Consider the following 26,836-nt stretch of genomic DNA (forward strand, 5'->3'; position numbering starts at 1 on the left):
CCCCTACGCCCATCCCGAAAGAGAAAGAAGATCCAACCCCAGTAAGAATCCAGCACTTCGATCAGAAGGTCTAACAATACATTGACTTGCATAAAAACAAACAAACTCCCCAACAGACCCCCCATCCCCCTGCCGACATCCAGTTACAAACCCCCCCACCCTGCACCCCTGCGTGAGACTAGAAAGCCACCCCAACTTGCAGGGTGCCTGTCGCCCTCACATCTAACTAAGCTACAAAAAGTCAATCAGAGGAGGAAAGAGACCCACCAATAGCCCCGCAACCCTCTCGAATGTCACATCAAATCACATAACCGAATCAACGAACCACTGTTCGAGGCCAACTGGTGACCCCAGAAACCAGACAACAGGTGTCTATTCCTGTTCCATCAGTCCGCCTTCCGCCCCACCAGACTGTTCCTCCTGTGCACGTTGGCTCGGTAGAGTGTCCAGCCAGTCAGCCGCCCTCTCCGGTTGATCGAAAAAATAAGTCCGCTCCGCATGTTCGATCCTCAACTTGGCCGGGAAAAGCATAGCGTACTTAAGGCCCATGTCACGCAGTCTTCTCTTTACCCCTATGAAACCAAGTCTCTGCTTCTGTACCGATTGGGTAAAGTCCGGGTAAAAGCTGATGGTAGTGTTCTCAAACTTTATAGGTCCACCCATCTGTGAGGCCTGCAGGATAGCGTCTCTATCACGGAAATTAAAGATTCTTGCGATGATAGGCCGCGGTGGGGCACCCATCTTTGGTTTACCGCCCGGAACTCTATGGGCACGCTCGACCGTAAAAAACGTACTCAGTCCCTTGGGTGCAAGGTGGCTAACGGTGAGATCTTCGACGAAGAGGTCAGCCGCCGGATCCCCCGCCTTCTCCGGAACTCCGATGATACGGACATTATTCCGCCTAGCCCTTCCTTCAAAATCCTCCAGGCGACACACAAAGAGGTCATTGGAGGCCTTCAAATTGCGGACCTCTGTCTGTAAGTCAGCGACATCACCCGTCAGACTGGAAGTTTTAATGTCCAACGACTTGACTTTCTCGTTCGTTTTCGACAAGTCTGTACGGATCAGGTTGACATCTATAGCCACAGTATTGAGTTTGTGGGCGAAAGTCTCCATTTGTTGCCCAAGGAAGGATTTGATCCCATCGATAGCAGCCATAACGTCCTGAAGGGTCAGCTCTGTTGCCGAAGTCGGTGGATCTCTCGTGTCCTCCAGCGACCTGCCCGGTCCACCGGGGGATCCCTTAGCCTGGGCGTAGCGATCCATGATGTTAGTCTGGGTATAGCCGAGTGGTCTTAAGTTTCTGCTTTTCCCCCTCCGGTTTCCCTGCCATTGCGGGATGGAGACTGACATGGAGCGGTTAGACTAGATAGAAAGATGGCGGCCCCTGGGACCCCCGAGCGGAGGCCCAGCTTCAGCCAGAGGGCACCGGCCAAGTGTCTTCCCAAAACCAGCAAGGCAATGAAAGAGCACACTCGAGTGCGGCGCAGGATAACAGCCCTCAGCACAGGGGGGAAGATCCCAGTCGAAGATCTCTATGGAAGGCAAATCGAAAGTGAAAGTCAACCGGACCGGTCGTCCCTGTCCCCTCAGGCCGATGTTGTTCAACTACAACTCGGGCACCATGCCAACTCCACAGCCGGGCATCACGGAGACGTAGGCCGCAATCTTCGGAGCACCACAACACCAGTTCCCGGGGTCCGATTCGGGATCTGAATACAGGTTTCGCCTCACACGTGGTTCGTCTTCACGAGGACATCAATGAGGGACAGGATAGACGACAGGATAGATGCAGGAGGTTACGAGTGTCTCGGGAGCCCTAAGCTCATGCGGCCATCTTGGTTGCGCGCGAAGCTCCTCCCCATGAACAGGTATCTTTAACACTGCATTTATATACTGACTTATTGTCAGTGAAATTGCTCTCCCACCCTCGCAGCTCCACCATCAAGTGAGGCCCTCCTGAGCCCCTGCACTCTCAAGTGTTGGTGTTTGAGGCACTCCTACAGCAGCAGGCTATACCTGCGCCTCATCCCTGGTGGTCCAGAGGACCTCTCACTCTTTCTCTCGCTCCGTTTTATCTGCTTGCTTTTTCCTTTCACCTCCTTTCTTTCACCTTTGTTTTTCACCCTTTTACTGTCACTCTCTTTCTATCACTTTTCACTTTTTTTCACTCTACTCTTTATTCTGTGCACCTCTCTCCCATTTATTTTTTTACCCGCCGCTGATGCCCCCGCTGCCACCACCCCCAGTGCGACCAGCCCCCCCCTCCCCGCTCCCGCCTCCCAACTGTCCAGCACTCCCCAACACCTACTTAATGGCGGCAGATGCGTGGGCGCGCCAATTGCGTACCAAAGGCAAGCCCATCTGCGCCTGTCCGAGACCCAAACGCGACCAGCGCCAGGAACCCTGGACCTCCAAACCGCCAACGCAACAACCCAGCGGCACTCTACGCCCTCAACCCAGATCGCAACAACAAATGCCAGCTAGCATCACCAGGCGACACCCACGGACCCTTCAGCTGTCACCACTCCCGCCACTCCTGTAGCGCAGCCAAGACCACGCGACTGCACCAAAGACCCTGCAATCCATCCTCCTCTATATCCGATCCCTGCACAAATATGCCACCGAAATCTGGGACCTCCTCGACAGCACCACCCCAGACGTTGCATTCTTCACTGAAACCTGGACCAACACCAACTCAGGACCTGACATCGCCATCGCCATTCCCAAAGGATAAGAGATCTCCCGGAAGGACCGCCCCACCCGCCCTGGGGGAGAATCGCCATCGTACACAAATCCACCTTCCGACCGAGCACACTTTCCGATGAGCCCACAGACCTGAAGGAACACCTACACTTCAAGATACAGGCCAGCCCTACCACCACCCTCCAGGGAAACCTCACCTACCGAACCCCCAGAACCTGCGGACCATTCACTAACTCCATCACGGACCGCATCATCCCGCAGGCCATTGCGTCCACCAACTAAACCTTACTGGGAGATCTCAACTTCCACCTTGACAACCAACAAGACACCAACACCACATCCCTCCTGGACAACCTCCACAGCAGAGGACTCTTCCAGATCGTGACTGAGCCCACGCACTCAGCAGGACACACCCTCGACCCCATCTTCACCACAGGAAACTCCATCACTTTCAGCCACACCACCGAACTCCCATGGACAGACCATCGCTGCATCCAATTCACTTTCAGAACACCGATCATCCACAGAACCCAGCACCTTGCTGGAAGATCTCAACTTCCACCTCGACAACCAACAAGACACCAACACCACATGCCTCCTGGACAACCTCCACAACAGAGGACTCTGCCAGATCGTGACTGAGCCCACGCACTCAGCAGGACACACCCTCGACCCCATCTTCAACACAGGAAACTCCATCACTTTCAACCACACCACCGAACACCCATGGACAGACCATCGCTGCATCCAATTCACTATCAGAACACCCACCATCCACAGAACCCAGCACCTTGCTGGGAGATCTCAACTTCCACCTCGACAACCAACAAGACACCAACACCACATCCCTCCTGGACAACCTCCACAACAGAGGACTCTGCCAGATCGTGACTGAGCCCACGCACTCAGCAGGACACACCCTCGACCCCATCTTCACCACAGGAAACTCCATCACTTTCAGCCACACCACCGAACTCCCATGGACAGACCATCGCTGCATCCAATTCACTTTCAGAACCATCCCCAGAACCCAGCACCTGCTCCCACGCAGAAATTGGACTAAAATCAACGACGACCAGCTCACCACCTCACTCGGCAACTCCACCCCAACCATCGTGAACAACGACAAACCCCAACACCATAGCCCAAACCTTGCACTGATGTGCAATAGCCCCTCTCAAGAAGAACAACACACATGCCAGGAAAGCTAGCTGGTTCACCAACGAACTCTGAGAGTCCAGACGTATATACTGCCGCCTCAAAAAGGCCTGGGGGAACTCCAAATCTACAAAAGCCCACAACAACTTCAGTGCCGCAACCAACGCTCACCACCTACTCATCAGAAATACAAGAAAGAAAGTGATCAAAGACAGAATAGCCACACACGCGAACAACAGCAAAGAACTCTTCAGAATCATCAAGGAGTTCGCCCAACCCATCAGTGAGTCTACAGACATCCCTCCCTCACAAGACCTCTGCGACAAACTCAGCACCTTCTTCCACCACAAAATCAAGAACGTTTACGACAATTTTGACGAAGACAGCCACCACACAGAACCCTCACCTACCATCCCCGACACCTTTCAAGCCGACGATTGACAGTTGCAGAGCCCTCACCACTGAAGACACTCTGAAGACAATGAAGGCAATGCACTCCAGGGCCCCCATGGACCCTTGCCCCAACAACATCTTCAACAGAGCCACCGACACCATTGCCCCCATGCTTCGCCACACCATCAACCACTCCCTCGCGAATGCCTCCTTCCTCTACGACTAGAAGCACGCAGAGTTCAACCCCCTCTTGAAGAAACCCTTGGCGGACCCCACTGACCTAAAGAACTACAGACCCATCTCCCTGCTCCTGTTCAAAAGTAATTGAGAAAGCCATCAACAACTAACTTGCCACTTTCATTGAAGAGCGCAACATCCTTGACTCCTCCCAATCCGGCTGCAGAAGGAACCACAGCACGGAAACCGCCCTCCTCGCCGCATCAGATGAAATCCGCTTCCTCCTGGACAGAGGAGAGACTATAGCCCTCATCCTCCTCGACCTTTCAGCTGCCTTCGACACAGTCTCTCACAGCACCCTAACACGCAGACTTCAGAATGCAGGGATCCGGGACAAGGCCCTAGACTGGATCCGCTTATTCCTCTCAGGCAGAATGCAGCGGGTCAGTCTCCCTCCCTTCCTCTCGGACCCCACACCGACCACCTGCTGAGTGCCCGAAGGATCCTCCCTCAGCCCCATGTTGTTCAACATCTACATAGCTCTGCTCGCCCCCTATCGTCAGAACCCACAGACTCAACATTATTTCAAACACAGACGACACCCAACTCATCCTCTCCCTATCGAACGAACCCAACGTTGCCAAACACAACTTTAAAGAAGGCATGGAAGCAGTCGCCAAATGGATGAAGAGCAGCTGTCTACAACTCAACACGTACAAAACAGAAGTACTCATCATGGTCCCACACCCCAATGTCTGGAACGACACCTGGTGGCCCCCCACCCTCAGAAGCCCGCCCACCCCCACTGACCAAGCACACAACCTCGGAATCATCCTGGACTCCGAACTCAAAATGAACCGCCAGATCAACTCCGTTGCATCCTCCTCCTTCCTCACCCTCCACCTTCTACGCAAGACCTTCCAATGGATAACCCTCAAACACAGAAAGACTGCCACACACATCCTCGTCACCAGAAAACTTGACTACAGAAACACACTCTATGCCGGAATCAACAAAAACCTCACCCACAAAGTTCAAAACATCCAGAACGCCGCCAGACTAATCCTCGACCTGCCACGACACTGCCACATCACCCAGCACCTGAGCACACTCCACTGGCTCCCCATCAAGGCAAGAATCACCTTCAAGATTCTCACCCAGGCACACAAAGCCCTCCACAACACCAGACCAGCATACCTGAATAGACGACTCACATTCCACGCACCCCAAAGGACCCTACGATCAGCCCAGCTCTCCCACGCCTTGGTCCCTTGCACCAGGAAGTCCAGATCGGGAGTCCGCTCCTTTGAGTTCCTCGCAGCCACAGCCTGAAACACCCTCCCGTTCCACCTCAGACAGACGACATCACTCTCCAACTTCATGAGGTTCCCCAAAACACGGCTCTTCAATAGATGTCCTCCTTGATGAACAGGACCCTGCGCCTCACCCCTCTCTCCCTCCCCCCCTTAGCGCCTTGAGACCCTTACGGGTGAGTAGACGCACTAACCCATGGTTGATTGATTGACATATACAATGTGTGTTGAGCAAAGTCTACACCTCGACTTTAACTATTAAACAGGCCCATTCCTATACAAATGAAGGGTAGACAGGGTTGTGACATCTCGTCCTGTAACACAACAATGTCAGAGCACATTGTTCTAATTGCTCCACCAGTTTTAACATTTGAATAAAAATAAAAAAAGACTATCAGGGATCACTGCCATTGTGATTGACATGCAGCAATGGTAGAGGAAGAGTACGTCAGGACCTTGATCTTGCTATATTTGTCTGCAGTGTTTGACATGGTTAGGCACTCCAAGACCTACACACCCAGGGGGGACTTTGCGTTGCGAACACACCTGTCCGGAGATAAAGCCCTCACTTTCATATCTATTTTGCCATGGTCAAGAGACTGTGGGGTTTCCCCCAGTGCCTACCTCCTTTTTTTGTCCACGTATTTTCAACTAAACGGATATCCCTTCTCCGTCGAGTTAGGAAGACAGAACTAGGTTTGCCAACAAATATTTATATTATAGTGGTTAACAATAAAGTGGATGGATTGCTCCACATATTTCCCCTGAAGACCCAAGTTTGCTAAATTGACTACACTTAGACATTAGAGGCTCACGCATCCCATCTTCAACGTCTTTGCCTTATGGACACCAGTCTATCCACGTTGGTCTGCTTTAAAATACTGCCTTCTGTACCTTGTAAAATTATGTAAACAGATTAAAAATCGAAGATCAAGCATACCTTGTCCATCAAATTGAGATTAACACCAGCAATGAGAATCATCTCGACTATATTCTGCCTTCCATGTTCAGCAGCGATGTGTAAAGGCGTCTGCAACCTCTGCGTGGGAAAGAAACAGCAACATAAAAACCGTACCAAATATGAAAAGTAGGAAGGTCAACAAAAACACAACAGCGTCAACTGATAGTTTATTGCCATGTTAGAGAGCATACCCAATGTACACTTCAATAATTCTCATTTGCACGAAACCCAATTAAAAATAAATAAACCCCCACAGGCTGCGTTTTTCATTGTGTTCTGTCACCATTGAGCCAAAGTAAATTTAACTGCTCGGTGTATTACATAATCAGTTGATATACATATAATGTAAACTACACAAGATAAAATAAAGAATAAAATGAAGTTTTATTGTATGCCATCAAACACAACCCAAAGTGCTTGTACGTTATGGGATCCTCGCATATTTAACCCCAATGCCTGACCTATGGGCCACAAAACAGTGGGTCAAACCGGAAAAAAAGTCAGTGCACAAAAAGGAGTGTCTGTCTATGCACACCTGTGGGCTATCCTTCACACAGAACATTGCTGTACGTGACTTGAGAAGAATTTCTGGCTATCAGAAGGCTAATACCTAAAGATATACATGTTGGCCCGTCTCCAAGTAACTTCATTCAGTTGCTTCTGTATTACAAATGCACCTTAAAGACATTTAGTTACAATATGTATGTCTTGTGGCACTGAAGGTTTACAATTGACAATAGCTAGAAACATCAGAGACTGAATCCAGAGCTTGCAAATACTTTGGCATCAGAGACCTACAAGCATGGGTACTCAGTGCATTCATTGTCAGACAAATCACAGACATCTGCGGTCTAACTGTGATAATCAGTGCAATTCGCTCTATGGAATACAAAAAGCACTAAACCAACAGAAATCTGGTCTAAAAAGATTCCTCCCCTTTCAAATCAATGCCACATAAGTATTTCTGCTTAAGTGAATTGCCCTGGATAGAAAGATATCAGAGTATTTAGGTGAAGTCTTTTCTTCCAGAAATGCTTTCCTAACCAGATGATTAAGTCAATATATATAGCAAATTAACTCGCAGAGAAATTCTCCAATCTTAGCAATTCCAACTTTCATGTAATGTGAAGCAACTGTAATTGCTGGTTAGCATTATTCATTATATACAACGAGTCCACAGCAACAATCTAGTAAATTAACCAGTTGAACTGATCCACATTGAGAGCCGTTTTAGCAGGAAAACTATCTATAATTAGTCACTTTTTGGAGGTTGACCAAACAAAAAAGAAAATTGGAAAATACAGAAGACTTATTCAGTGAACAATAGAAGGAAAATGTTACTTAACCTCTAAGTATCTGTTCTCAGCTAGGGACTCTTGGTGTGCTAAGCTTGGTATGGGTGCATGGGATTGAGCAGGATCCTGCTTCCAGATATGCACAAGTACGATGTTGCCAGTAGCACCTTTCTTGAGAGGGGAGTATTCAGAACTCTTTTTGCCTCATGGTAACGAGTCTGAATGCTCTTGATAATCCACCTGGCTATGCCAGCTTTGGAGATGGGCTGACCTATATGAGGCTTCACAAAGGAGACAGGGAGCTGGTCTGGAATGATTCAGTGCAGCATTCTTTCCGCAATTGAATCTGGCTGCGGGAAGAATAGCGGCAGCTCTCTGGTTTGGTTGAGGTGGAAAAGTGATACCACTTTGGCAAGGAACCTAGGGTTGGTTCTAAGAATTACCCTATCCTTTTGAACTTGGATGAAGGACTCCTGTACATGGGCGCTTGCAGGGAAGTGATAGCTAAGAGAAGACAACCTTGCAAGAAAGGAAATGCAGATAGCAGGAATGCATAGGTTCAAAGAGTGGACCCATGAGTCTGGCAAGGACTACGTTGAGGTTCCACACAGGAGCTGCAGGTACTATAATGGGTATTAGCTGTTTGATGGCCTTGACCATGTGTCTCTGGAGAGAGACAACTGTTCTCTGTTCTGCATATAGCCCCCAACCACAGCTAGGCACAGAGGTGCATGCAAGACCCACCATTTGCAAGTGCAATACTTAGGTAACGATCTCCTAGAATGTGGGTTTTAAAGAATCTATGCACTTTGGAATGCGATAATGTACAAACGTTTTCATTTTGCTGCATACATGTGTTGTGGACTGCCTGGGACTGTATTACTTACGGGGCGCACTTTCCCTGTTTGCTCACAATGCACCTTTCAAAAGGTATGCTGGAAGCAAACAGGGAAAGTGTGTCTTATTATGGTGAATCCACTGCCCTCAGGGCAGACAAAAACTTGCACTGCCCTCGAGGCAGCGCATTTAAGTAAAATACAAAGTGGCTGTTTACTAGCTGCTCAGTGATTCACTGTGCAGGCGGCAACCCGTCTGCACTTTCAAGACAGATCCCCTTGCAGTGACTTCACCCACCTTCAGGTTGATGTGGGGGGGGGGCAGGGGAACCCTATGGCCCTTCATGAGGTCTGCTGTCTGCGGTGCAGACAGTGAACCACCTTTTTTTGGTGTGACATTCCAAATCCACTCCCAACAGGCCGATAGAAATGCAATATTTTTTTATTTATTGACATTTATTTAAGGATGAATATGGAAATACTTTTATTCCACTGGTGCTTCGACGTTATGAAAAACCCATTGGTTCTCTAGTGCACGTATTGATGGCTTCTTTGCCTTTGCACCCGCAAGCGCAGAGGCAAAGAAATACCCTCATTTATTACAGAAGGGCCCACACAAGCATCCGCGGCCCCTTCTGCAGTACCAAAGTACCCTATGGACACATAAAATGGGGGCACACGCCGTTGAGCCCCCAGGGCACTTTGTGTAATATGGACCCTGGCCTACTTCAAGATGGCCATACAGTACTGTGGAAGCTGAAGGTACCAGAACTCTCTGGTAGTCAAATCATAAGATTGATGTCCCTGAGATCAAGTTGCCTGATGTGACCTTGCCTGTGTCTAAGAAGGTCAAGCCTGAGGGGAAGCCTCTCCACTCTGAGAGAGTGGAGTGCCAATGTTGTCTGGACCAGGTTGGCACAACTAGGATGAGGGTTATAGACACTTGCCTGAACTTCCTCACCACGAAGAGAAGCTGCAGTAGAGGAAGAAAAGCACAGGTAAATATCCCTGGCCAATTCATCCATAATGCACGGCCCATGGAATGTGGATGTGGATACAGAGTACACACCATTCCCTTGGTATTGCAGGGAATTTCAATAGTGCCCTGTTGCAGAAGAGGATGCGCCTCTTCCTCCTTGCTTAGCGTGTGCCTGAGGTGGAATGTTGGGGGGGGGGGGGGTTGTGTAGTTTGAGACAATAGCCATGTTGGATGACAGCTAGTGCCCATCTTTCCAACAAGATCTCCTACCGGTGGTGGAAGAAATTGTGTAATCTCACCATGACAGGGATCGGACCACGGTAAGTCACTGCTTGGAGAAAAGGTAACCCTCTGCTGGTTGTTTCCTCTATGTGAGCCTCTTTTGTAGCCTTTGCTGGTTTGGTGATGGCAAGCCTGCTGCAGCCTCTGGTAGGAGTGTTGCTGCTCATGTTAGGTGGTCTTAGCCCCCCCCAGGCTGTTACTTCCAAATGGAGCCCCTGCATGGAGTAGCCTGGAGAACCCCCATGGACTTGCCTGTCTATGTATCCTTCTTTATTTTCTTGAGCAGCTCATCAGTCTGTGGTCTGAAGAATGAATCCTGTCAAATAAGAGGTTGAGAAGATGCTCCTGGACCTCGGGCTTGAACCACAAGATGTGGAGCGAGGCCTGTTGCTTAAGGGTGATGCTGATGTTGATGCCCTTGGAGGCTGTGTCTGCGGCATCCAACGCACAAAGGATGTTGGAGTTGGAAACGACTTTGCTATAAGATGCAAACCCCACTCCTCTTCTTGAGCGACACATGCTATGAAAATTGTTTTTCACATGCTTATAAAGAATCAAATTAATGATTTCCCCTGGTATTAACACCCTTCTCAGCTGCACTCATACTTCCATGACAAAAACCACATTTCGTACAAACATGAATTTAAAGGATAATCAGGTAGATTCATCAAGCATTTTTGCAAGCGCAAACGGTGCGAATCACAAAATTCGGCCGTTTGCGCCCGCAAAAATGGCATTTGAGATTCATCAATGGTTCATGAACTCGCAATTTGAAAAATCGCAAATAATTGCGATTTATCAAATTGCGATCTCATTTAAGGAATCTCAATTTGAGATTCCGTAAATGCTATTCATGAACCTTTTAAAAATTGCGAAATCGCTATTTTTGGCCGCTATTTACCACAAAGTCTGACTTCGTGGTAAATAGCGAAAACTTAGAAAAATGCACTTTAGTGCATTTTTCTAAGTTGTATGTTACACGCACACATGTCCTTTGGACCTGTGTGTGCGCAACATCAGTCTACATTTACATTTCAGGGGTGCTACAGGGTGTCCTTTGGACACCCCTGGTACCCTGGAAATCGCATCCTTATTTGCGATTAGCAAATTGCTAATCGCAAATAAGGAAGCTGTAGGAATCGCAAATAAAATTGCGATTTCTACATGAATCCCGTTTTGCGAGTCTTTAATAGCGATTCCTTAATAATTGCTATTAAGGACTCGCAAAACGGGACAATGATGAATCTGGGGGAATATGCGATGATCCACATTTGTCAAGGATGTGTGGGATCAAATAATTTGTTTGGCCCACTAATTGTTTTTGCAACAATGTACTAAAATATTTAAGGTACGAGACCACTCCCAAAAGATCAATTTCAAATTGTACTCAAGTAATGAAATCATTGATGAAGCATAGATATGTACGTTAATGAGCAGAAATTCGAAAATGAAATCAGCAAGCAGTGGCTATATCTGCAATCCGTCTCTCTCTGCATCAGTTGTGACGGAAAAACTGTGGAGCCTTCAATCTATTGGAAAATTCAATAATCATACCCATAACCACAGGTCAGACGAAAGATCAAGGAATGTCCATAGAGCAATTTAATGAGAATTGCAGAGTGATGCAAAAGTTCAAAAATATACTATGCGATGATTAGGAAGATACAGGATTGATTGGGACTAGAAGCTTGAAAAGGCACCGTCTGGCAGCTCACAGGACTCAGAATTTGATTTTAGAGCGCGAAAAAGAAACCAGCAACTTTTCATGAAATGTACATTCTATCACAATGCTCTACAAATGTGAAACTGTTTTTTTTTAATTAAAAAGACAAGCGTGGAATCCATATACACAACCAAGAACAATATACTTTTAATGAGCTGCTAGTTTTTTTCCTAGGCTCCTTCAAATGTGTCTAATAGAAAAAACAAGCCCACAACACAAGCTTGACCTCTATGTGGATACCGGATGGAAAACGTTCTTAGTAATGGATAAAAGGAAGAAATTTCTGTAATTCCAGTTCTGTCTATTATTACCTACATACAGCTGGAAAATGTAACATGCAACCTTCAATTTTTTTTCTTCATCTATCTGCCATATTACTGAGGTGGTTTGCTGTTGTTTGGTACTCTAAAACGAGAGCAACTCAATGAGAAGCCACAAATAGTGTGAAATGTGTCTGAGTGTTGTACATTTTCGATAGGTGTCTCTTTGGTTGACGAGGTGTCCCTTTGGTTGACGATGTAGTTTTTTTTTTTTTTATATTTGTATTTTTTAGTTAAACATTGTAAACGTGACAGCATTGCAAGAGTACATTACTGCAGATACACAGATACTGTTAGCGGGTAAAATACAATCACAGCCAGTTTGATGATGTAGTTTTTAAGGAAGCATAACCTTTAGATTAAGTTTTTGTTAATTGTTGGTCTTTGATGGGGATGTACATACTATATTTATCCTCTGAATACTGAGAAGGTAGTTCACACCACCGTTGATACCTCATCAAAAAGTTAATTTGACCATTCCTCCAGTACCAGGCAGCATTGCCCATCAAGATAATTGTCCTGGCTACACAGGAGGTGGCATGATGCAACTACCACTCACCCCACAAAATACCTTTCTGTGACATTGCATGTCTTGCGGAGCTGCTAATCTTACTTTTGGGTATCCCTCCTACTCACCCAGCCCAGTACAGAGCCTGCTGTACCTACACATTACATAAAAGCCAAGCAAAAGGTGTCCAGAAGCTAAATCTTTGAAAAAGTGTCACTATCTGGACAACTCTAACCTTAGGTCTATACTCATGTTTCCAGGCGTAAAGTTCTGCCTTTCAACTTCTAGATGTGCTATTCTGTGTAATCCCCAACCATCTCCAGGTAATTATGCAGCACGGCATAAGCCACCCTCAATGTGTACTATTGTTATGTGACGACTGAGACGTGCCAATGCTTTTGAACAACTACCAGCTCAGCGGCTGTTGAGAACACCCACTTGCGGAGAAAATAGCTCCCCAGTCTTAAATGATTGCTAAACAGTTTGCATCTTTCTTAGAACGCTGCACCCTAAATGTGTGGTGATGTGTCTTTCTCCAGACCAACCACATAGATGTTCAAATTTCAATAATCTTTTCTCTCGCTGGTTATCTTTAAATTTTAAAAGGAAACTCTGGCATTCTTAGCACAACCATGCACCAGACTGCCAAGGACAAACAGCCAGACACAGAGAACAGTGTGGTGCACGAGACTGGACACTAATGCAAAACACAATCCTAATGTACGATCATACCTCGTGGGGCCCTCAGGATGCACCTCGGAGCGCCACTGGCCTCGTCTCTTCCAGGGATACCGCCCTGCACGGCACGGCTGGGATGCTTAGAGTGCGTCTTTCGACCACTCAGCGGGAGATTGTCTCACAGCAGAGCTCTAAAACCACCCAGGTCACCATGAAACCTCTGGGTCTCAGCCCTACAACCCCTACAAAGCATTTAATTCAAAACAAAGCAGGCTGGATACATGGTTTTGGTCTAATGAGCATCTTTCCCTCTTAGGAGCTACCCCACAGTGAAAGTTTATTATTGGTTTAAAAGCGTTCAAAGAGCAGAATAAAGAGACTTTACAACCGGACATGAGAATAGCTCCAGTGCTCTACGCGGAGTACTCTGACCTTCACAAGGAATCCGTGTCTACACAGCAGTAGCCTCTGGCTGACACAGGGTTAGGATGCTGATATGGCGGACAAATCCCTTCGTCTCGTAATATTACGCCACAAAAGTGGGCTGGATTCTAAGAGGCATCCCTGCTGACTCGGTGCAAAGGTGCCTTCAGCTGGGACTCTTTTGAAGAGTCACGGATTCTTTTCACTGCGTGCTTGAGGAACCCCACAAGATTTCTGAATTTACCCCTTGATGGACTCCGCTCCAGGACAGGCGCTCAGTTTGCACAGGTCTGCTGGGGACTCTTTCTCCTGTTGGCTTTGGTTTTAGAAGAATCCTTCTAGTGAAAGGAAAAGCAAAGACCTGGACATACGAGTGTAAATGCACTCACGTGTTCAGAAACATCTCATTGTTTCATTACTTGGCTCCCTGCATGTGTAAAAAGCCCTGCCAGTCTGCCATTCGGAAAGCCTTCAATTATCCCTTGGCCAGCTATTTCCAGCTAAGGGATTACGATGGCAGATTCCCACTGTGCCGGGCTTTCCAACACAGAAAGACATTGGGAACCTGGCTTTGGGGACCCCCAGCAGGCCCCCATTGGTGCAAGGCTGCCAAATGGCGGCCTAGGTGCCCCCCTGTTGATCCCTGCACCCGGTGACCGGGTGCAGGGATGAACTGCACCTCTGTTCTCTGCAATGACAGCATGCATTCCATTTGGAACACATGCTACCATTGTAAAGTAAAGGATTCGGGCGCATCCTACTTGCTGGGCTGGAACCGACGACAGGAGGTCATTTGGTTCCAGTTCCAAAACGATGTCGGATGGACTTCAGTATGTCTGACATCGTAATCTGGTCCTTAATGTTGAAACAAAGATAATTACCAAGACCCTTTAGCCGCCTGTCCAAGGGACAGACGGGTGGGTGCACAGGGACCAATCCGCTTCTATGCCTGGATGAGCAATGAGACATAACATTAGGAGGGTCTTTAACTCACTCGCTCCAGTTGATAAGTTACAAGGTCCATTGGCACTTTTGCTCACCAACTTTGAAAAAGCCTTTGACTCTGTGGGGTGGGATTATTTATCCCTAATGCTGAAAAGGTTTAACGATGCTCCCCAATGTAGTCAATATGTACAGTTGCTGTATACATATCTGATAGCACAGGTTAGGGTCCGAAGGCCACCTCCTCTGCTTTTCGGGTGCGTTGTGGTACTTGAAGGGCTGCCCGCTCTTTCCCTTGCTGTTTGCTGTCACATTTGTACCCTTGGGTAGGTGACCTTAGGATGGACGATCAGGTCAAAGGTTTTAGGTGGACACTGGGGACTGAAGATAGGGCGTAGCTCTACGCTTATGATGTCTTGGTGTTCTTCAACAACTTGCACTGGTCTGGTCCTCGTATGTTACAGATCCTCCATATATTTGGACATTTCTTTGGCCTTCATATTAACAAGAACAAATGCTCCTTATTTTTCTTAGGGGAACTACCCTTAGACTTAAAATGGCACAGGACATCCAGGTGGCACTCGATGGATTCAAGTATCTGGCATATCCAATATATAACATCCCCAAAGAGCCTGGATGATGAATATCCAACCTCAGCTTGATCAGATTTCTGTTGGCATTAGATTTTGGTCAGGACTATACCTGGCCCTCTTGGGTCACTCAGTAATGGTCCTACCCTGGCCGCTCTACCAACATCAGAACTTCCTGAAACAAAGTCCCATGGAATTTCTTTGTAAAAATGAATTCTATTCGTAGAGGTTTCCTGTGGAAGCATGAGGTGGTTAGGATCATGTTGGGAAAATGCTATAAGCCAACCTATGACGGAGACATAGCCAAATAGCCAATGCTAACATTGCCTCCTACTGCAAAGTTGCTCACTTAGAGATACTGAAAGAGTGGTGGTATCACTTTCATGGTAATCCTGCCTTCACATCCGAAAAGTGGGCGATGCAGGAGGTGCAGCTCTACCATTTTCACTACGGTGATACGTCCCACATTTCTCTCTCACCAGCTACTGAGGTAGTACTGAAGATCAGTCAAGATACAAGTAGACCCCTGGGGTGAGAGTTAGGTTAACATAGGAGACCCCACTGAGGGTGGGAACTTAGCTCCTACACGTGTCCAGCTGAATGGATTTCAATAATGGAATACCATCGGGATATCTGTGGATGTAATGAGGGGGATAACCATGAAATCTTTTGCAGAGCTGCATACTGAATATGAACTCCATTGTAGTCAATTTCTCAGGTATCTGCAGTATCGAAACTCCCTTATCCCACACATTGGGAGACAGGAAGAGCTCCCAGACATAAAACCCTTGGAGGCTAAAACAACTGCTGAATGAGCTCAAGGAACACATTACTTTCTAAATATACAGGACACTGGGTATAAACAAACTCCTTCATGTGTCATTGAGGAGCTTTGGAAGGAGGCTTAGGTCCCCTGACGATGACTGGAGGGAAGCATGTGCCGAACCATGAAAAGCTGCATTTGCATCGCAGTTCCGTCTTATTCAATTAAACTATTTACACCGCACTTATTTTACACACCATCGCCTATGGACAAAAGGGCCGATTGAGTCTCCATCGTTCTTCCATAGCTTAATACATCTCAGTGACTTGCTACATACAGTTTGGAGCTGGGAGAGGTGGCTCCTTGCTGGGATGAGGTTCTGTCAACGGATGAGGAAGTGTTGGGTTGTCGACTTTCCCGGAACCCTAAGATGGTTCTCCTACACATTAATGTGGATCTGGACAGTAATACTTATGAAATGGCATTTCTTTGAAATTGCTCTATTGGACACCAAAAGAGACATTGCTAGGGTGTGGAACAGTCTGGATCCCACACCTGGAGAGTTGGAAGAATAGACTCGACCAATGCATGGGACTGGAAGATCCAGTGTATGAAGCAGTGGGTTGCCCTCATAAGCATATAAAGATATGGGGAGACCTGACCCGATATGGGGGTACTGTACTTGACTCAATGGCTCGAAGGATAGGGACTTCACATGAGTAGATACGTACCTTCTCTGCTGCTTGATGCCAGTTGAAGAATGTCATTTGGAGGAGTGGGGGAAGGAGGGAACTGTGGTCCGCAGCTAGGTCACTAATTTGATCATGTTTTTCCCAGAGATGTGGAATGAAAACAGTGCTTGTCTCCGATTTGATATTGTGAAAATCAATAAAATGTGTTTAAACACAAAAAAAACCTGGAAACGACGTAAAGTGAACTGGACACTCAGGGTCCGATTTACTGTCAGCTGCAGTTCTCCCTCCATGACTCAAGGCTAAAGCTAGAAAGGGCACTGCGGTGGTAGCAATGTGCAAGCCACAAGTAGAAGCTGCTTCCCCTAGCTGAGCTCTAGCAAACACGTACTAGGAGCCGAAAGTGATCAAAAAATCAATCTGCTCTTGAAGACCTTGTGATAATTAAGATGATGAGCAGAGAACAGGAGGTTTGTCTACACTGTGTTCCAAAGGCAGGCCCTACAGGAGAATGAGCACCATTGCAAGTGGCCCCAGAGTAAAGGGGGTTAGAGTAGCATCTTAGCAGCGGATCTTAAGACAGGGATTTAATTGCCAACAGGGATGGAATTGCATTATTTTTTTACATAGGTTCCCAAGATGGTGGATATTCTGAGGCAGATGTAGGAATGTATGACGAAAAGTGCCGTGGCAATGGGGCTCTCCTTATTTCAGTACAATTTGATGCTGGGGCACAAGAGTAATCCACCCTAACACTCCACCCCACAGCCAGTTTTTGACCTGCATTTGAAAGTTATTGACAATGAATGACATAAAGAGCTTCATGGTCTACTCAGAATGCTCGTTAGTCTAGAGAGGTTGCAATGAACGAGAGGGAAGAATGGTTGGTATCCAACCAGGCGCACAGTATCCCTTCCACACTATTCCGTAGATCTTGAACACAAAGTTATTGGCCCAGCAGGCGCATGTAGTGTAGCATAGTGTGTTTGCAGGTCATTTCGGCTTGGTTGAAGAAGGCATCGTGCATAGGATCTTGAAGTAGATCTTGTATTCGAGGCTAGGCAGCGTACAGAGTTTAGAGTGCGATTGACGTGGCCTTTTCTCTTTGCTAAGCCACATCCATGCTGCATGGTTCTGAATTCTATGTAGTTCATGCTGCTTTTCTGAAGGCTGATACAGGGTATATTACAGTAGCCTAAGGCATGCTTGCATTACTAATCTCCACAGACATAAGCAAAATCACAAATATCTCTACACCAATCGACACTTGGACAGACTCAAGTAACAGCTTGTACATGCAAATTAAAGATAACCATCTTGTGAAATAATTTATAGATGGCTCTAGCACACAATAACCAAATTCAAGGAAAAATGATGCTGAAAGATTTTCCCCCATGCACTGGGTCTTGACCAATCAACCCTTGATTAATGAACAAGGGTATGATGCTGGGGGTGGGGAGGGGCAGGGCATGGTGTCAGGACAGTGCAGCAACGTCCCGGGAAAGCAGCAGTGCATAAGTTAAAGATGCGCTACCTTGTGGACAAACACTGTTATGTCTCAGGACCCTCTAGCATTAGCTGGTATCCAGTGGGATGCGTTAATGAAAATGCACCAGATGAAACCCTAAAAGCAGTCAACTATGCGAGGATTTTAAGTTATTATGCAATGAATTATTGTATTCATTCATTCATTTAGTCAGCTATGCAGTCCCGGTGGCCATAACATGGAGCATGGTACATCCTCAGTCTTTGTCAGCAGATAAACATGGGGATGAAGAAGAAGGGATGTAGACATGCCTGGAGAGTGCAGCCGAGGTGTACCGGGGAATGGGCATATGACATTTATCATAATAATACTTGGCAGCAGGATGGAGTTACACATACCACATTTCTATTCCTTTGATCTCAAGTTCTCCCCTGTGTCCATGCATAGCTTAAATTGCCCACATGCTTTTAGTTTTCAGTAAAGAGTAGTATAATTGCGAGTTTCATTTCTTATCTCAAAATAGATATACGGGAACACAAAGAATTACAGGTGCGTTTTAATAAAAAGCAGCGATTTAGCAGGCGTTTTGCTTCAGAAAAAAACATTCTGTTGAGTATTCTTACATAATCTGGAATATTCAGGTCGCATTCCGAGTCGATGAGAAGTTTGACCATGGAAGGGAAGTTCTGCAGCACCGCAATATGCAAGGCAGATGAGAGCTGCTGTGAAGAAACCAAAATAGAGATTTCAAGTTCCAAGAGGAGCTATTTCTATCCATGATGTTCCAAAAATATCTTAGTATGCTGTAGTCTGCGGAATGTTTTATAGGATACGCCACATACAAAAGGAAAGGTAGATACGGTTCCACAATGGTCACATGGACAGAGGTGAGCAGGTTGTCCAGAAAGGTCGTGTTTTGCACTTATGGTCTCATAAAAGCTATTGAAGGAAGGAGAGAACCCTCCTGTCCTGACAATTGAGAGTACATGCATGGTTATAGGACCCCTATAATTCAGCTGACTGGAAAGATGGGCCTCTAGCCATCACTTGGCCACGTGGCATGTGATTCAGCTCTTAATGAATATATTGGCAATGAGAGGGTACGGGAGCCAAGGCGAGAGGTAAATTAGGGCGTACGAGGGGGGGTGGGTGAAGGGCAGGAGGAGCATCCTAGGCCTTATGCCATGTCAATCTCTTACACAACCCTGGAAGGCCTAAGAGGCCGGGACTGAAGGTGCAGAACAGTGCAAGGAAGACGGAGCTGTGAACGCCACCTCTAATCTATCTATAAAAGACATAAGCTTCTAAGGCTATGTAAGTCTGCATAAACTTTAAAGCGCTATGCACAGGACGCAATCTTCAGTCATACAGAATTGCCAGATATACCTTACTTACGTGGTTCACAGCGTCCAGGTTTATGCCTGCATCGATGAGGTGTCTGCCCATATCTTCATATCCGTGAAATGCAGCATAGTGAAGGCAATTCATATTTTTCTGATGAACAGAGAGACCAGTAAATTGCAGTAATATTTGCTCACTGTTTTTTGTTTCACGACCTCTCCCCCCTCAGTCATTACACACATTATCCACACTGCTCAGTAACTCTGCTCAGTACCATTCCGTCCCACTTCCTCCCAGTGCTTTCCTGCTCTGGGGAGGATACTCGCTGACAACCAGAAGCCGCTACGTCACACCTCCAATACCACAGACAGCACCCCTGAGAGGGGCTGCATTGACTCTCTGGTGGGACTTTCTGAAAGGGGTGGAACAGGGGTAAAGAAAAAGAAAAAAAAGTTGTGGTGTACACATTTTAATAATTATTGGCATGTTTATGGCAATTTGCGAAGTGGCAGGCTACGAATCGCCCAATAATTGCCCTTTTGTGGAAATGTGGCCCCTGATCACACCTGCATTTTCCGTGTGGTTTTTGGCTAACGCATGGTAGTAAATGGGGTTATTTCCATTTCTTGGGCTTCCAAGCACCTGTGTGGTATAAAGTTATGGGCTATAGGCCCACATACATTGTAAATAAGTATGACACAGACACTTAGTATATTACTCCGAACTGGCCATTGGCAACGTCACCCGACCGGTGACACCTATGTTGGATGGGTGTGAGGTGAGTGTATGGGCCAGCCCTCGAGGGAGAGGCTGGTAAAACACTAGACTGTGTCCAGCAAGACACACCATGTAGAAAATCTCACTAGTTTATTGGGAGTTTTATAGATGGCTTGTGCCACATGACCTTTATGCTTTGTGGGAGGATGGGGGGGTGCACAGATGCAGGTGACAGGAGTGGACTAAGAGCTAAGGTCATGAAGTATTTAACTCCATTTGACTGGGGAGGAACAGGAGGACTTCTGCAGAACTTTATACAGTTAGGTACAATGTGGAAATAGACTAGTAATGGTAATATTAGTAATAACATACTGAAAAGAACCTAGCAAATTAAATTGCCTGCCGGTAATAAACTTGCTATTTACACCCAAGATCACAGTGCTCAAGGTTGAGAGGCTGAGCCGCCTTGGATGGTTTTCGAACCTGCGCTGGCACCCAATCACCTGAGCTTCTTACTTTAAGCTCCCATCTGCGACAAGAACAGCAAAGCATGAAGTTAGATAGTGAGATACACTTATTTCTAAAAATAATAACTACATTCACGGTTCAAAAGCTACTTGAAATTATCAGGTACTTCTTTTTTTAGGACTTGTGCCCTGCTCTTTACGGAGCACCTGAGCGTGATGCCACATTGATGCTCTAGTGGGCGCCAGCGCAAAAGCTACCTACTGCTGACCAGTGCAGTATACAATGGAGCTCAATTTCTGCATTTTCTTTTGCATATGCTTCCTTCAAAATGGTTTTAACAGCAGCGCCGCATCACCAGTCTCTGGCTTAAAAGCTCACGCATGCTGACCAAGCTGGAATTCAATAGGAGTGACGAAGCGCTGTCCTTATGGGCTCTTTATTGTGTGTTTGCCAAGGATTCCACGTTGTCTATCAGGGTAAATGCCTTCAATAGCTGTGAGGCAGAAGAGGTAAAAGAAACGGAATGAAGTTGACTGCACTGGACTGCTACGGGGTCTGCTAGTGACCTCTGAATTGAAGCCTTCGTCCACCACACATTACCGCTCGTGTCAGGTTCATTCCTTCTTTTGGAAACAGAGAAAGACCCGACACTGCAACGGACGTGAGGATTAATAGGTACATGTGCTTTCCAAAGCCTTTAGACTAAAGCAAGCACGCGCCTCAAATAAATGGACTCTGGTTTATGTATTAATCAATGAAAAACAATTACTTTCAAGTAATTCTCCCGAGAGAACTGCAACTTTGCAAGAAAAATAAAACGTACTGGTGCTTATTTTGCTTAACAGCACCCACAGGGCCTTTCCAAAAGCATCGTCTCTGTGGCCCTAGAGACATCCACAGCTTCATACAGAACCAAATGCAGACAAAATGGTGACATATTTCTGTTGCTGTTCAGTGTAAAGTGCCTCACTAGTCCTGGCCTCTCTTCCCGTCGCTCCATTAAAATATGTTGCTGCTGCCGACTTGCCCTCCTGTGTATTCCATCTGTATTTGTAGTTATGTTATTGCATTTGTATCTCCTCAAGAAAAGTCCTCAAGTAAGGTCATGGTGCAATCGTCCCTATACTCTTGGTAACCTGGCAAGCCTGAGTCGCCCCGGCGGTGGGGAAGTTCACCTTGTTCTAGATATATCTTGCGAAATATAGGTCAAATATTGCATTTTTTGTGCACACTTTCCCCCTAAATATTGGCTAAAACGACCCATGTAGTACGTATCATGTGCATCTGTAAAGCTCACATTCGCTGCCAGACATGCTTGTGAATAACAGATGTTTACCGGTAGTTTAGTCAGTTAGCATTGGCAGTACGGAAGGCGGAAGGGACTTGCTGGGATTCAACATGGTCACCACGGAGTCACACACACAGTGCTTCAGAGGATGCTTTACTGTACTGACTCATCGGTCAAGCATCAGCACAAACGATCTAGAGATGCAATTTCACATGGCATACCCATTATGTTTGGGAACGGACTTACAATACAAAGTTTACTGCAGGGGATGGGGATGTAGTACTTTTTCAATCGTAATTTATTGACTTGTGCAATTCATTGGATCCTGACAGAGCGGGGACTATGATTGGCCATGTGGCATTCGGGGGATCGTGCCAGCTGTCTCTTTTTATTTCCTGGGGGCTTCTGGGTACCCGAGAGTGAGCAGGTTGTTGTCACGTAAGTGTAATTCTCACTGGTCTGTTTGAAATATTAAATGTTAAATAAAGGTGTTAATTTGAGAAAGACATTTAACATTGGACAACATAAGTAAACAAGCATTGGAAATGCAATAGGTCTCGCATTAGGAAAGTTTGAGCTATTGGTATTGTAAATGACACTTTTTTTATTTATGTGTTGGTTTTGAAAGTAGCAAAATTAATAGCTTTGTCAGTTACAATGTCAATAGTGTTAACTTTTGCAAATGTGACATATAGCATTTGTAATGCAATGTGTTTTGTATTTACGTGACTTAGATGTCTTGATATTACAAATAACAATGGCTTTTAATTTTGTAAATAATTAATACTTAAATAAAAGTTATTGTAATTTATAATGGCAATAGCTTAAACGTTTGTAAATAACTTTTGTGAAGATTATGTTCAGTGTATTTTATTGTGACGAAAATCTAAGAACATTGCATTTGCACCTACACACACACAGAGCCACACACACACACACACATATAGATGTGTGTAAAGGAGTAGGAGGACAGACCTCTCGGGAATGGTGGAGCCCGCGCCCTTCTGACTGTACATTTCCGACTTCTCCACAGACCAACGAGTGGGAGGACGGACGAAACGAGACGGATAGCGTGGACGAAGAGAGCGGCTCCTTTAAGTGGGCGTCGACACCTAAGGAGGAAGGCCCGGCACTACAGGACTTCACGGGAATCGGATTGGTGAAAAGCCAGGAAATACTGTATACGGGGTGTGGAGACACCGCGGAGGAGAAGGCGGGAGCGGAAGAGCGATGCAGAGTTGAGGAAGGGGACCGAGAGTACCGAACAGAACATCGCGGAGGGGCAGACGGAGGGTCCGAGTCAAGAGGCGAGCCAGGAGGCCAACGACCCTGCGAACCGCCGTGCCACACTCCCGAGGGAGGAGTGTGGCTGTCACAGGTACGGCGGCGTTGGGCAGCCTGGGTGGGGAGACGGAGTGCTAGTGAATAGCGTGTACATATCCCTGTTTCTCACTTCCCTTTAAGCTATTCCTACCCTTCCAACACCCTTCTCCTTCCCTGTTTCCCTGCTCAAACCCACCCCTCTCTATGTCTTACACGGAGCACTGTTTGTAAAGATCGCTTGAGTCACCGGGTTTATCCTCACACTCCCTGGGTCCCTTGGTGCAACCCTACTAGAGGACTGTGACCTAACGGCCTCCCTTCTTGTTGGTCTTTCTTTTCATGTGGCGAATCCATCGATAACTGGAGTGAAGACCCCCTCTTCCTGAGTGAGGAAAACGGTAGAAGACCAGCGCCACGGACCCCAGTACCTTTGCCCGGGAAAGACTGACCTTTAGGACCAGAAAGACGTTTATATCAAAGCCCATAAGAACCGTGAAAATAAAATCTTCTTTAAATCCTACACCTGGTGTTACGGTCGTCCCTACTCCCACGCCCACAATGTGGTAGTGGTGGATCTGGGGGATATGGTGGTGGTGGATGTGGTGGTGGTGGTGGTGATGGTGGATGTGGTGGTGATGGTGGTGGATGAGGGGGTGGGTGTGGTGGTGGATGTGGTGGTGGTGGTGGAGGTGGTGGATGTGGTGGTTGTGGATGTGGTGGTTGTGAATGTGGTGAAAGTGGTGGTGGATGTGGTGGTGGAAGTGATGGTGGTGGGTGTGGTGGATGTGGTGGTGGTGGATGCGGTGGTGGATGAGGTGGTGGATGTGGTGGTGGATGTGGTGGTGGTGGATGTGGTGGTGGTGGTGGTGGTGGTGGATGAGGTGGTGGAGGTGGTGGTGGATGTGGTGGTGGATGTGGTGGTGGATGTGGTGGTGGTGGTGGTGGGTGCGGTGGTGGTGGAAGTGGTGGATGTGGTGGATGTGGTGGTGGATGTGGTGGTGGTGGATGTGGTGGTGGATGTGGTGGTGGATGTGGAGGTCATGGTGGATGTGGTGGTGGATGTGGTGGTGATGGTGGATGTGGTGGTGATGGTGGATGTGGTGGTGGATGCGGTGGATGTGGTGGTGGTGGATGCGGTGGATGTGGCGATGGTGGATGCCGTGGTGGTGGTGGTGGTGGTGGTAGTGGTAGATGGGGTGGTGGTTGTAGTGGATGTGGTGGTGGATATAGTGGTGGTGGATGCGGTGGTGGTGGATGCGGTGGTGGTGGATGCGGTGGTGGTGGATGCGGTAGTGGTGGATGCGGTGGTGGTGGATGCGGTGGTGGTGGATGCGGTGGTGGTGGATGCGGTGGTGGTGGATGTGGTGGTGGTGGATGTGGCGGTGGATGTGGATGTGATGGTGGATGTGGTGGTGGATGTGGTGGTGGATGTGGTGGTGATGGTGGATGTGGTGGATGCGGTGGTGGTGGATGCGGTGGATGTGGTGGTGGTGGATGTGGTGGTGGTGGATGCGGTGGTGGTGGTGGTGGTGGATGCGGTGGTGGTGGTGGATGGGGTGGTGGTTGTGGTGGATGTCATGGTGGATGTGGAGGTGATGGTGGATGTGGTGGTGGATGTGATGGTGGTGGGTGCACCTACACACACACAGAGCCACACACACATATAGATGTGGTAGTGGTGGATGTGGGGGATATGGTGGATGTGGTGGTGGATGTGGTAGTGGTGTTGATGGTGGATGTGGTGGTGATGGTGGTGGATGAGGGGGTGGATGTGGTGGTGGATGTGGAGGTGGTGGATGTGGTGGTGATGTGGTGGATGTGGGGGTGGTGGATGTAGTGGTTGTGGTGAAAGTGGTGGTGGATGTGGTGGTGGATGTGGTGGTGGTGGTGGTGATGGTGGTGATGGTGGTGGATGAGGGGGTGGGTGTGGTGGTGGATGTGGTGGTGGTGGTGGAGGTGGTGGATGTGGTGGTTGTGGATGTGGTGGTTGTGAATGTGGTGAAAGTGGTGGTGGATGTGGTGGTGGAAGTGATGGTGGTGGGTGTGGTGGATGTGGTGGTGGTGGATGCGGTGGTGGATGAGGTGGTGGATGTGGTGGTGGATGTGGTGGTGGTGGATGTGGTGGTGGTGGTGGATGTGGTGGTGGTGGATGAGGTGGTGGAGGTGGTGGTGGATGTGGTGGTGGATGTGGTGGTGGATGTGGTGGTGGTGGTGGTGGGTGCGGTGGTGGTGGAAGTGGTGGATGTGGTGGTGGATGTGGTGGATGTGGTGGTGGATGTGGTGGTGGTGGATGTGGTGGTGGATGTGGAGGTCATGGTGGATGTGGTGGTGGATGTGGTGGTGATGGTGGATGTGGTGGTGATGGTGGATGTGGTGGTGGATGCGGTGGATGTGGTGGTGGTGGATGCGGTGGATGTGGCGATGGTCGATGCCGTGGTGGTGGTGGTGGTGGTGGTAGTGGTAGATGGGGTGGTGGTTGTAGTGGATGTGGTGGTGGATATAGTGGTGGTGGATGCGGTGGTGGTGGATGCGGTGGTGGTGGATGCGGTGTTGGTGGATGCGGTAGTGGTGGATGCGGTGGTGGTGGATGCGGTGGTGGTGGATGCGGTGGTGGTGGATGCGGTGGTGGTGGATGTGGTGGTGGTGGATGTGGCGGTGGATGTGGATGTGATGGTGGATGTGGTGGTGGATGTGGTGGTGGATGTGGTGGTGATGGTGGATGTGGTGGATGCGGTGGTGGTGGATGCGGTGGATGTGGTGGTGGTGGATGTGGTGGTGGTGGATGCGGTGGTGGTGGTGGTGGTGGATGCGGTGGTGGTGGTGGATGGGGTGGTGGTTGTGGTGGATGTCATGGTGGATGTGGAGGTGATGGTGGATGTGGTGGTGGATGTGATGGTGGTGGGTGCACCTACACACACACAGAGCCACACACACATATAGATGTGGTAGTGGTGGATCTGGGGGATATGGTGGATGTGGTGGTGGATGTGGTAGTGGTGTTGATGGTGGATGTGGTGGTGATGGTGGTGGATGAGGGGGTGGATGTGGTGGTGGATGTGGAGGTGGTGGATGTGGTGGTGATGTGGTGGATGTGGGGGTGGTGGATGTAGTGGTTGTGGTGAAAGTGGTGGTGGATGTGGTGGTGGATGTGGTGGTGGAAGTGATGGTGGTGGGTGTGGTGGATGTGGTGGTGGTGGATGCGGTGGTGGATGAGGTGGTGGATGAGGTGGTGGATGTGGTGGTGGATGTGGTGGTGGTGGATGCGGTGGTGGATGCGGTGGTGGATGTAGAGGTGATGGTGGATGTGATGGTGGTGGATGTGATGGTGGTGGTGATGGTGGATGTGGTGGTGGATGCGGTGGTGGATGCGGTGGTGGATGCGGTGGTGGATGTGGCGGTGGATGTCATGGTGGATGTGTGCCTAGAAGCCCTATACCTCCCATCATATAGGTCAACATGTTGCTGCGAATGGTG

General features: G+C 48.0%; 1 protein-coding gene across 3 annotated transcripts in view; it reads right to left on the reverse strand.

Moving 5' to 3' along the window:
• The window catches only part of ANKDD1A (ankyrin repeat and death domain containing 1A), a 335,216-nt gene that overhangs the window by 95,741 nt on the left and 212,639 nt on the right, over positions 1–26,836 (reverse strand). For all 3 annotated transcript variants that reach the window (XM_078683094.1, XM_078683093.1, XM_078683095.1), the window contains exons 9-11: positions 19,621–19,719; positions 18,849–18,947; positions 6,688–6,786 (exon numbers count right to left, since the gene is read on the reverse strand). In XM_078683094.1, the coding sequence (XP_078539220.1) occupies positions 6,688–6,786; positions 18,849–18,947; positions 19,621–19,719 (297 nt within the window). The remainder of the gene's footprint in view (positions 1–6,687; positions 6,787–18,848; positions 18,948–19,620; positions 19,720–26,836) is intronic.

This window comes from Lissotriton helveticus, chromosome 3_1 (genome assembly GCF_964261635.1).
Source record: "Lissotriton helveticus chromosome 3_1, aLisHel1.1, whole genome shotgun sequence".
NCBI classification, from domain to species: domain Eukaryota; kingdom Metazoa; phylum Chordata; class Amphibia; order Caudata; family Salamandridae; genus Lissotriton; species Lissotriton helveticus.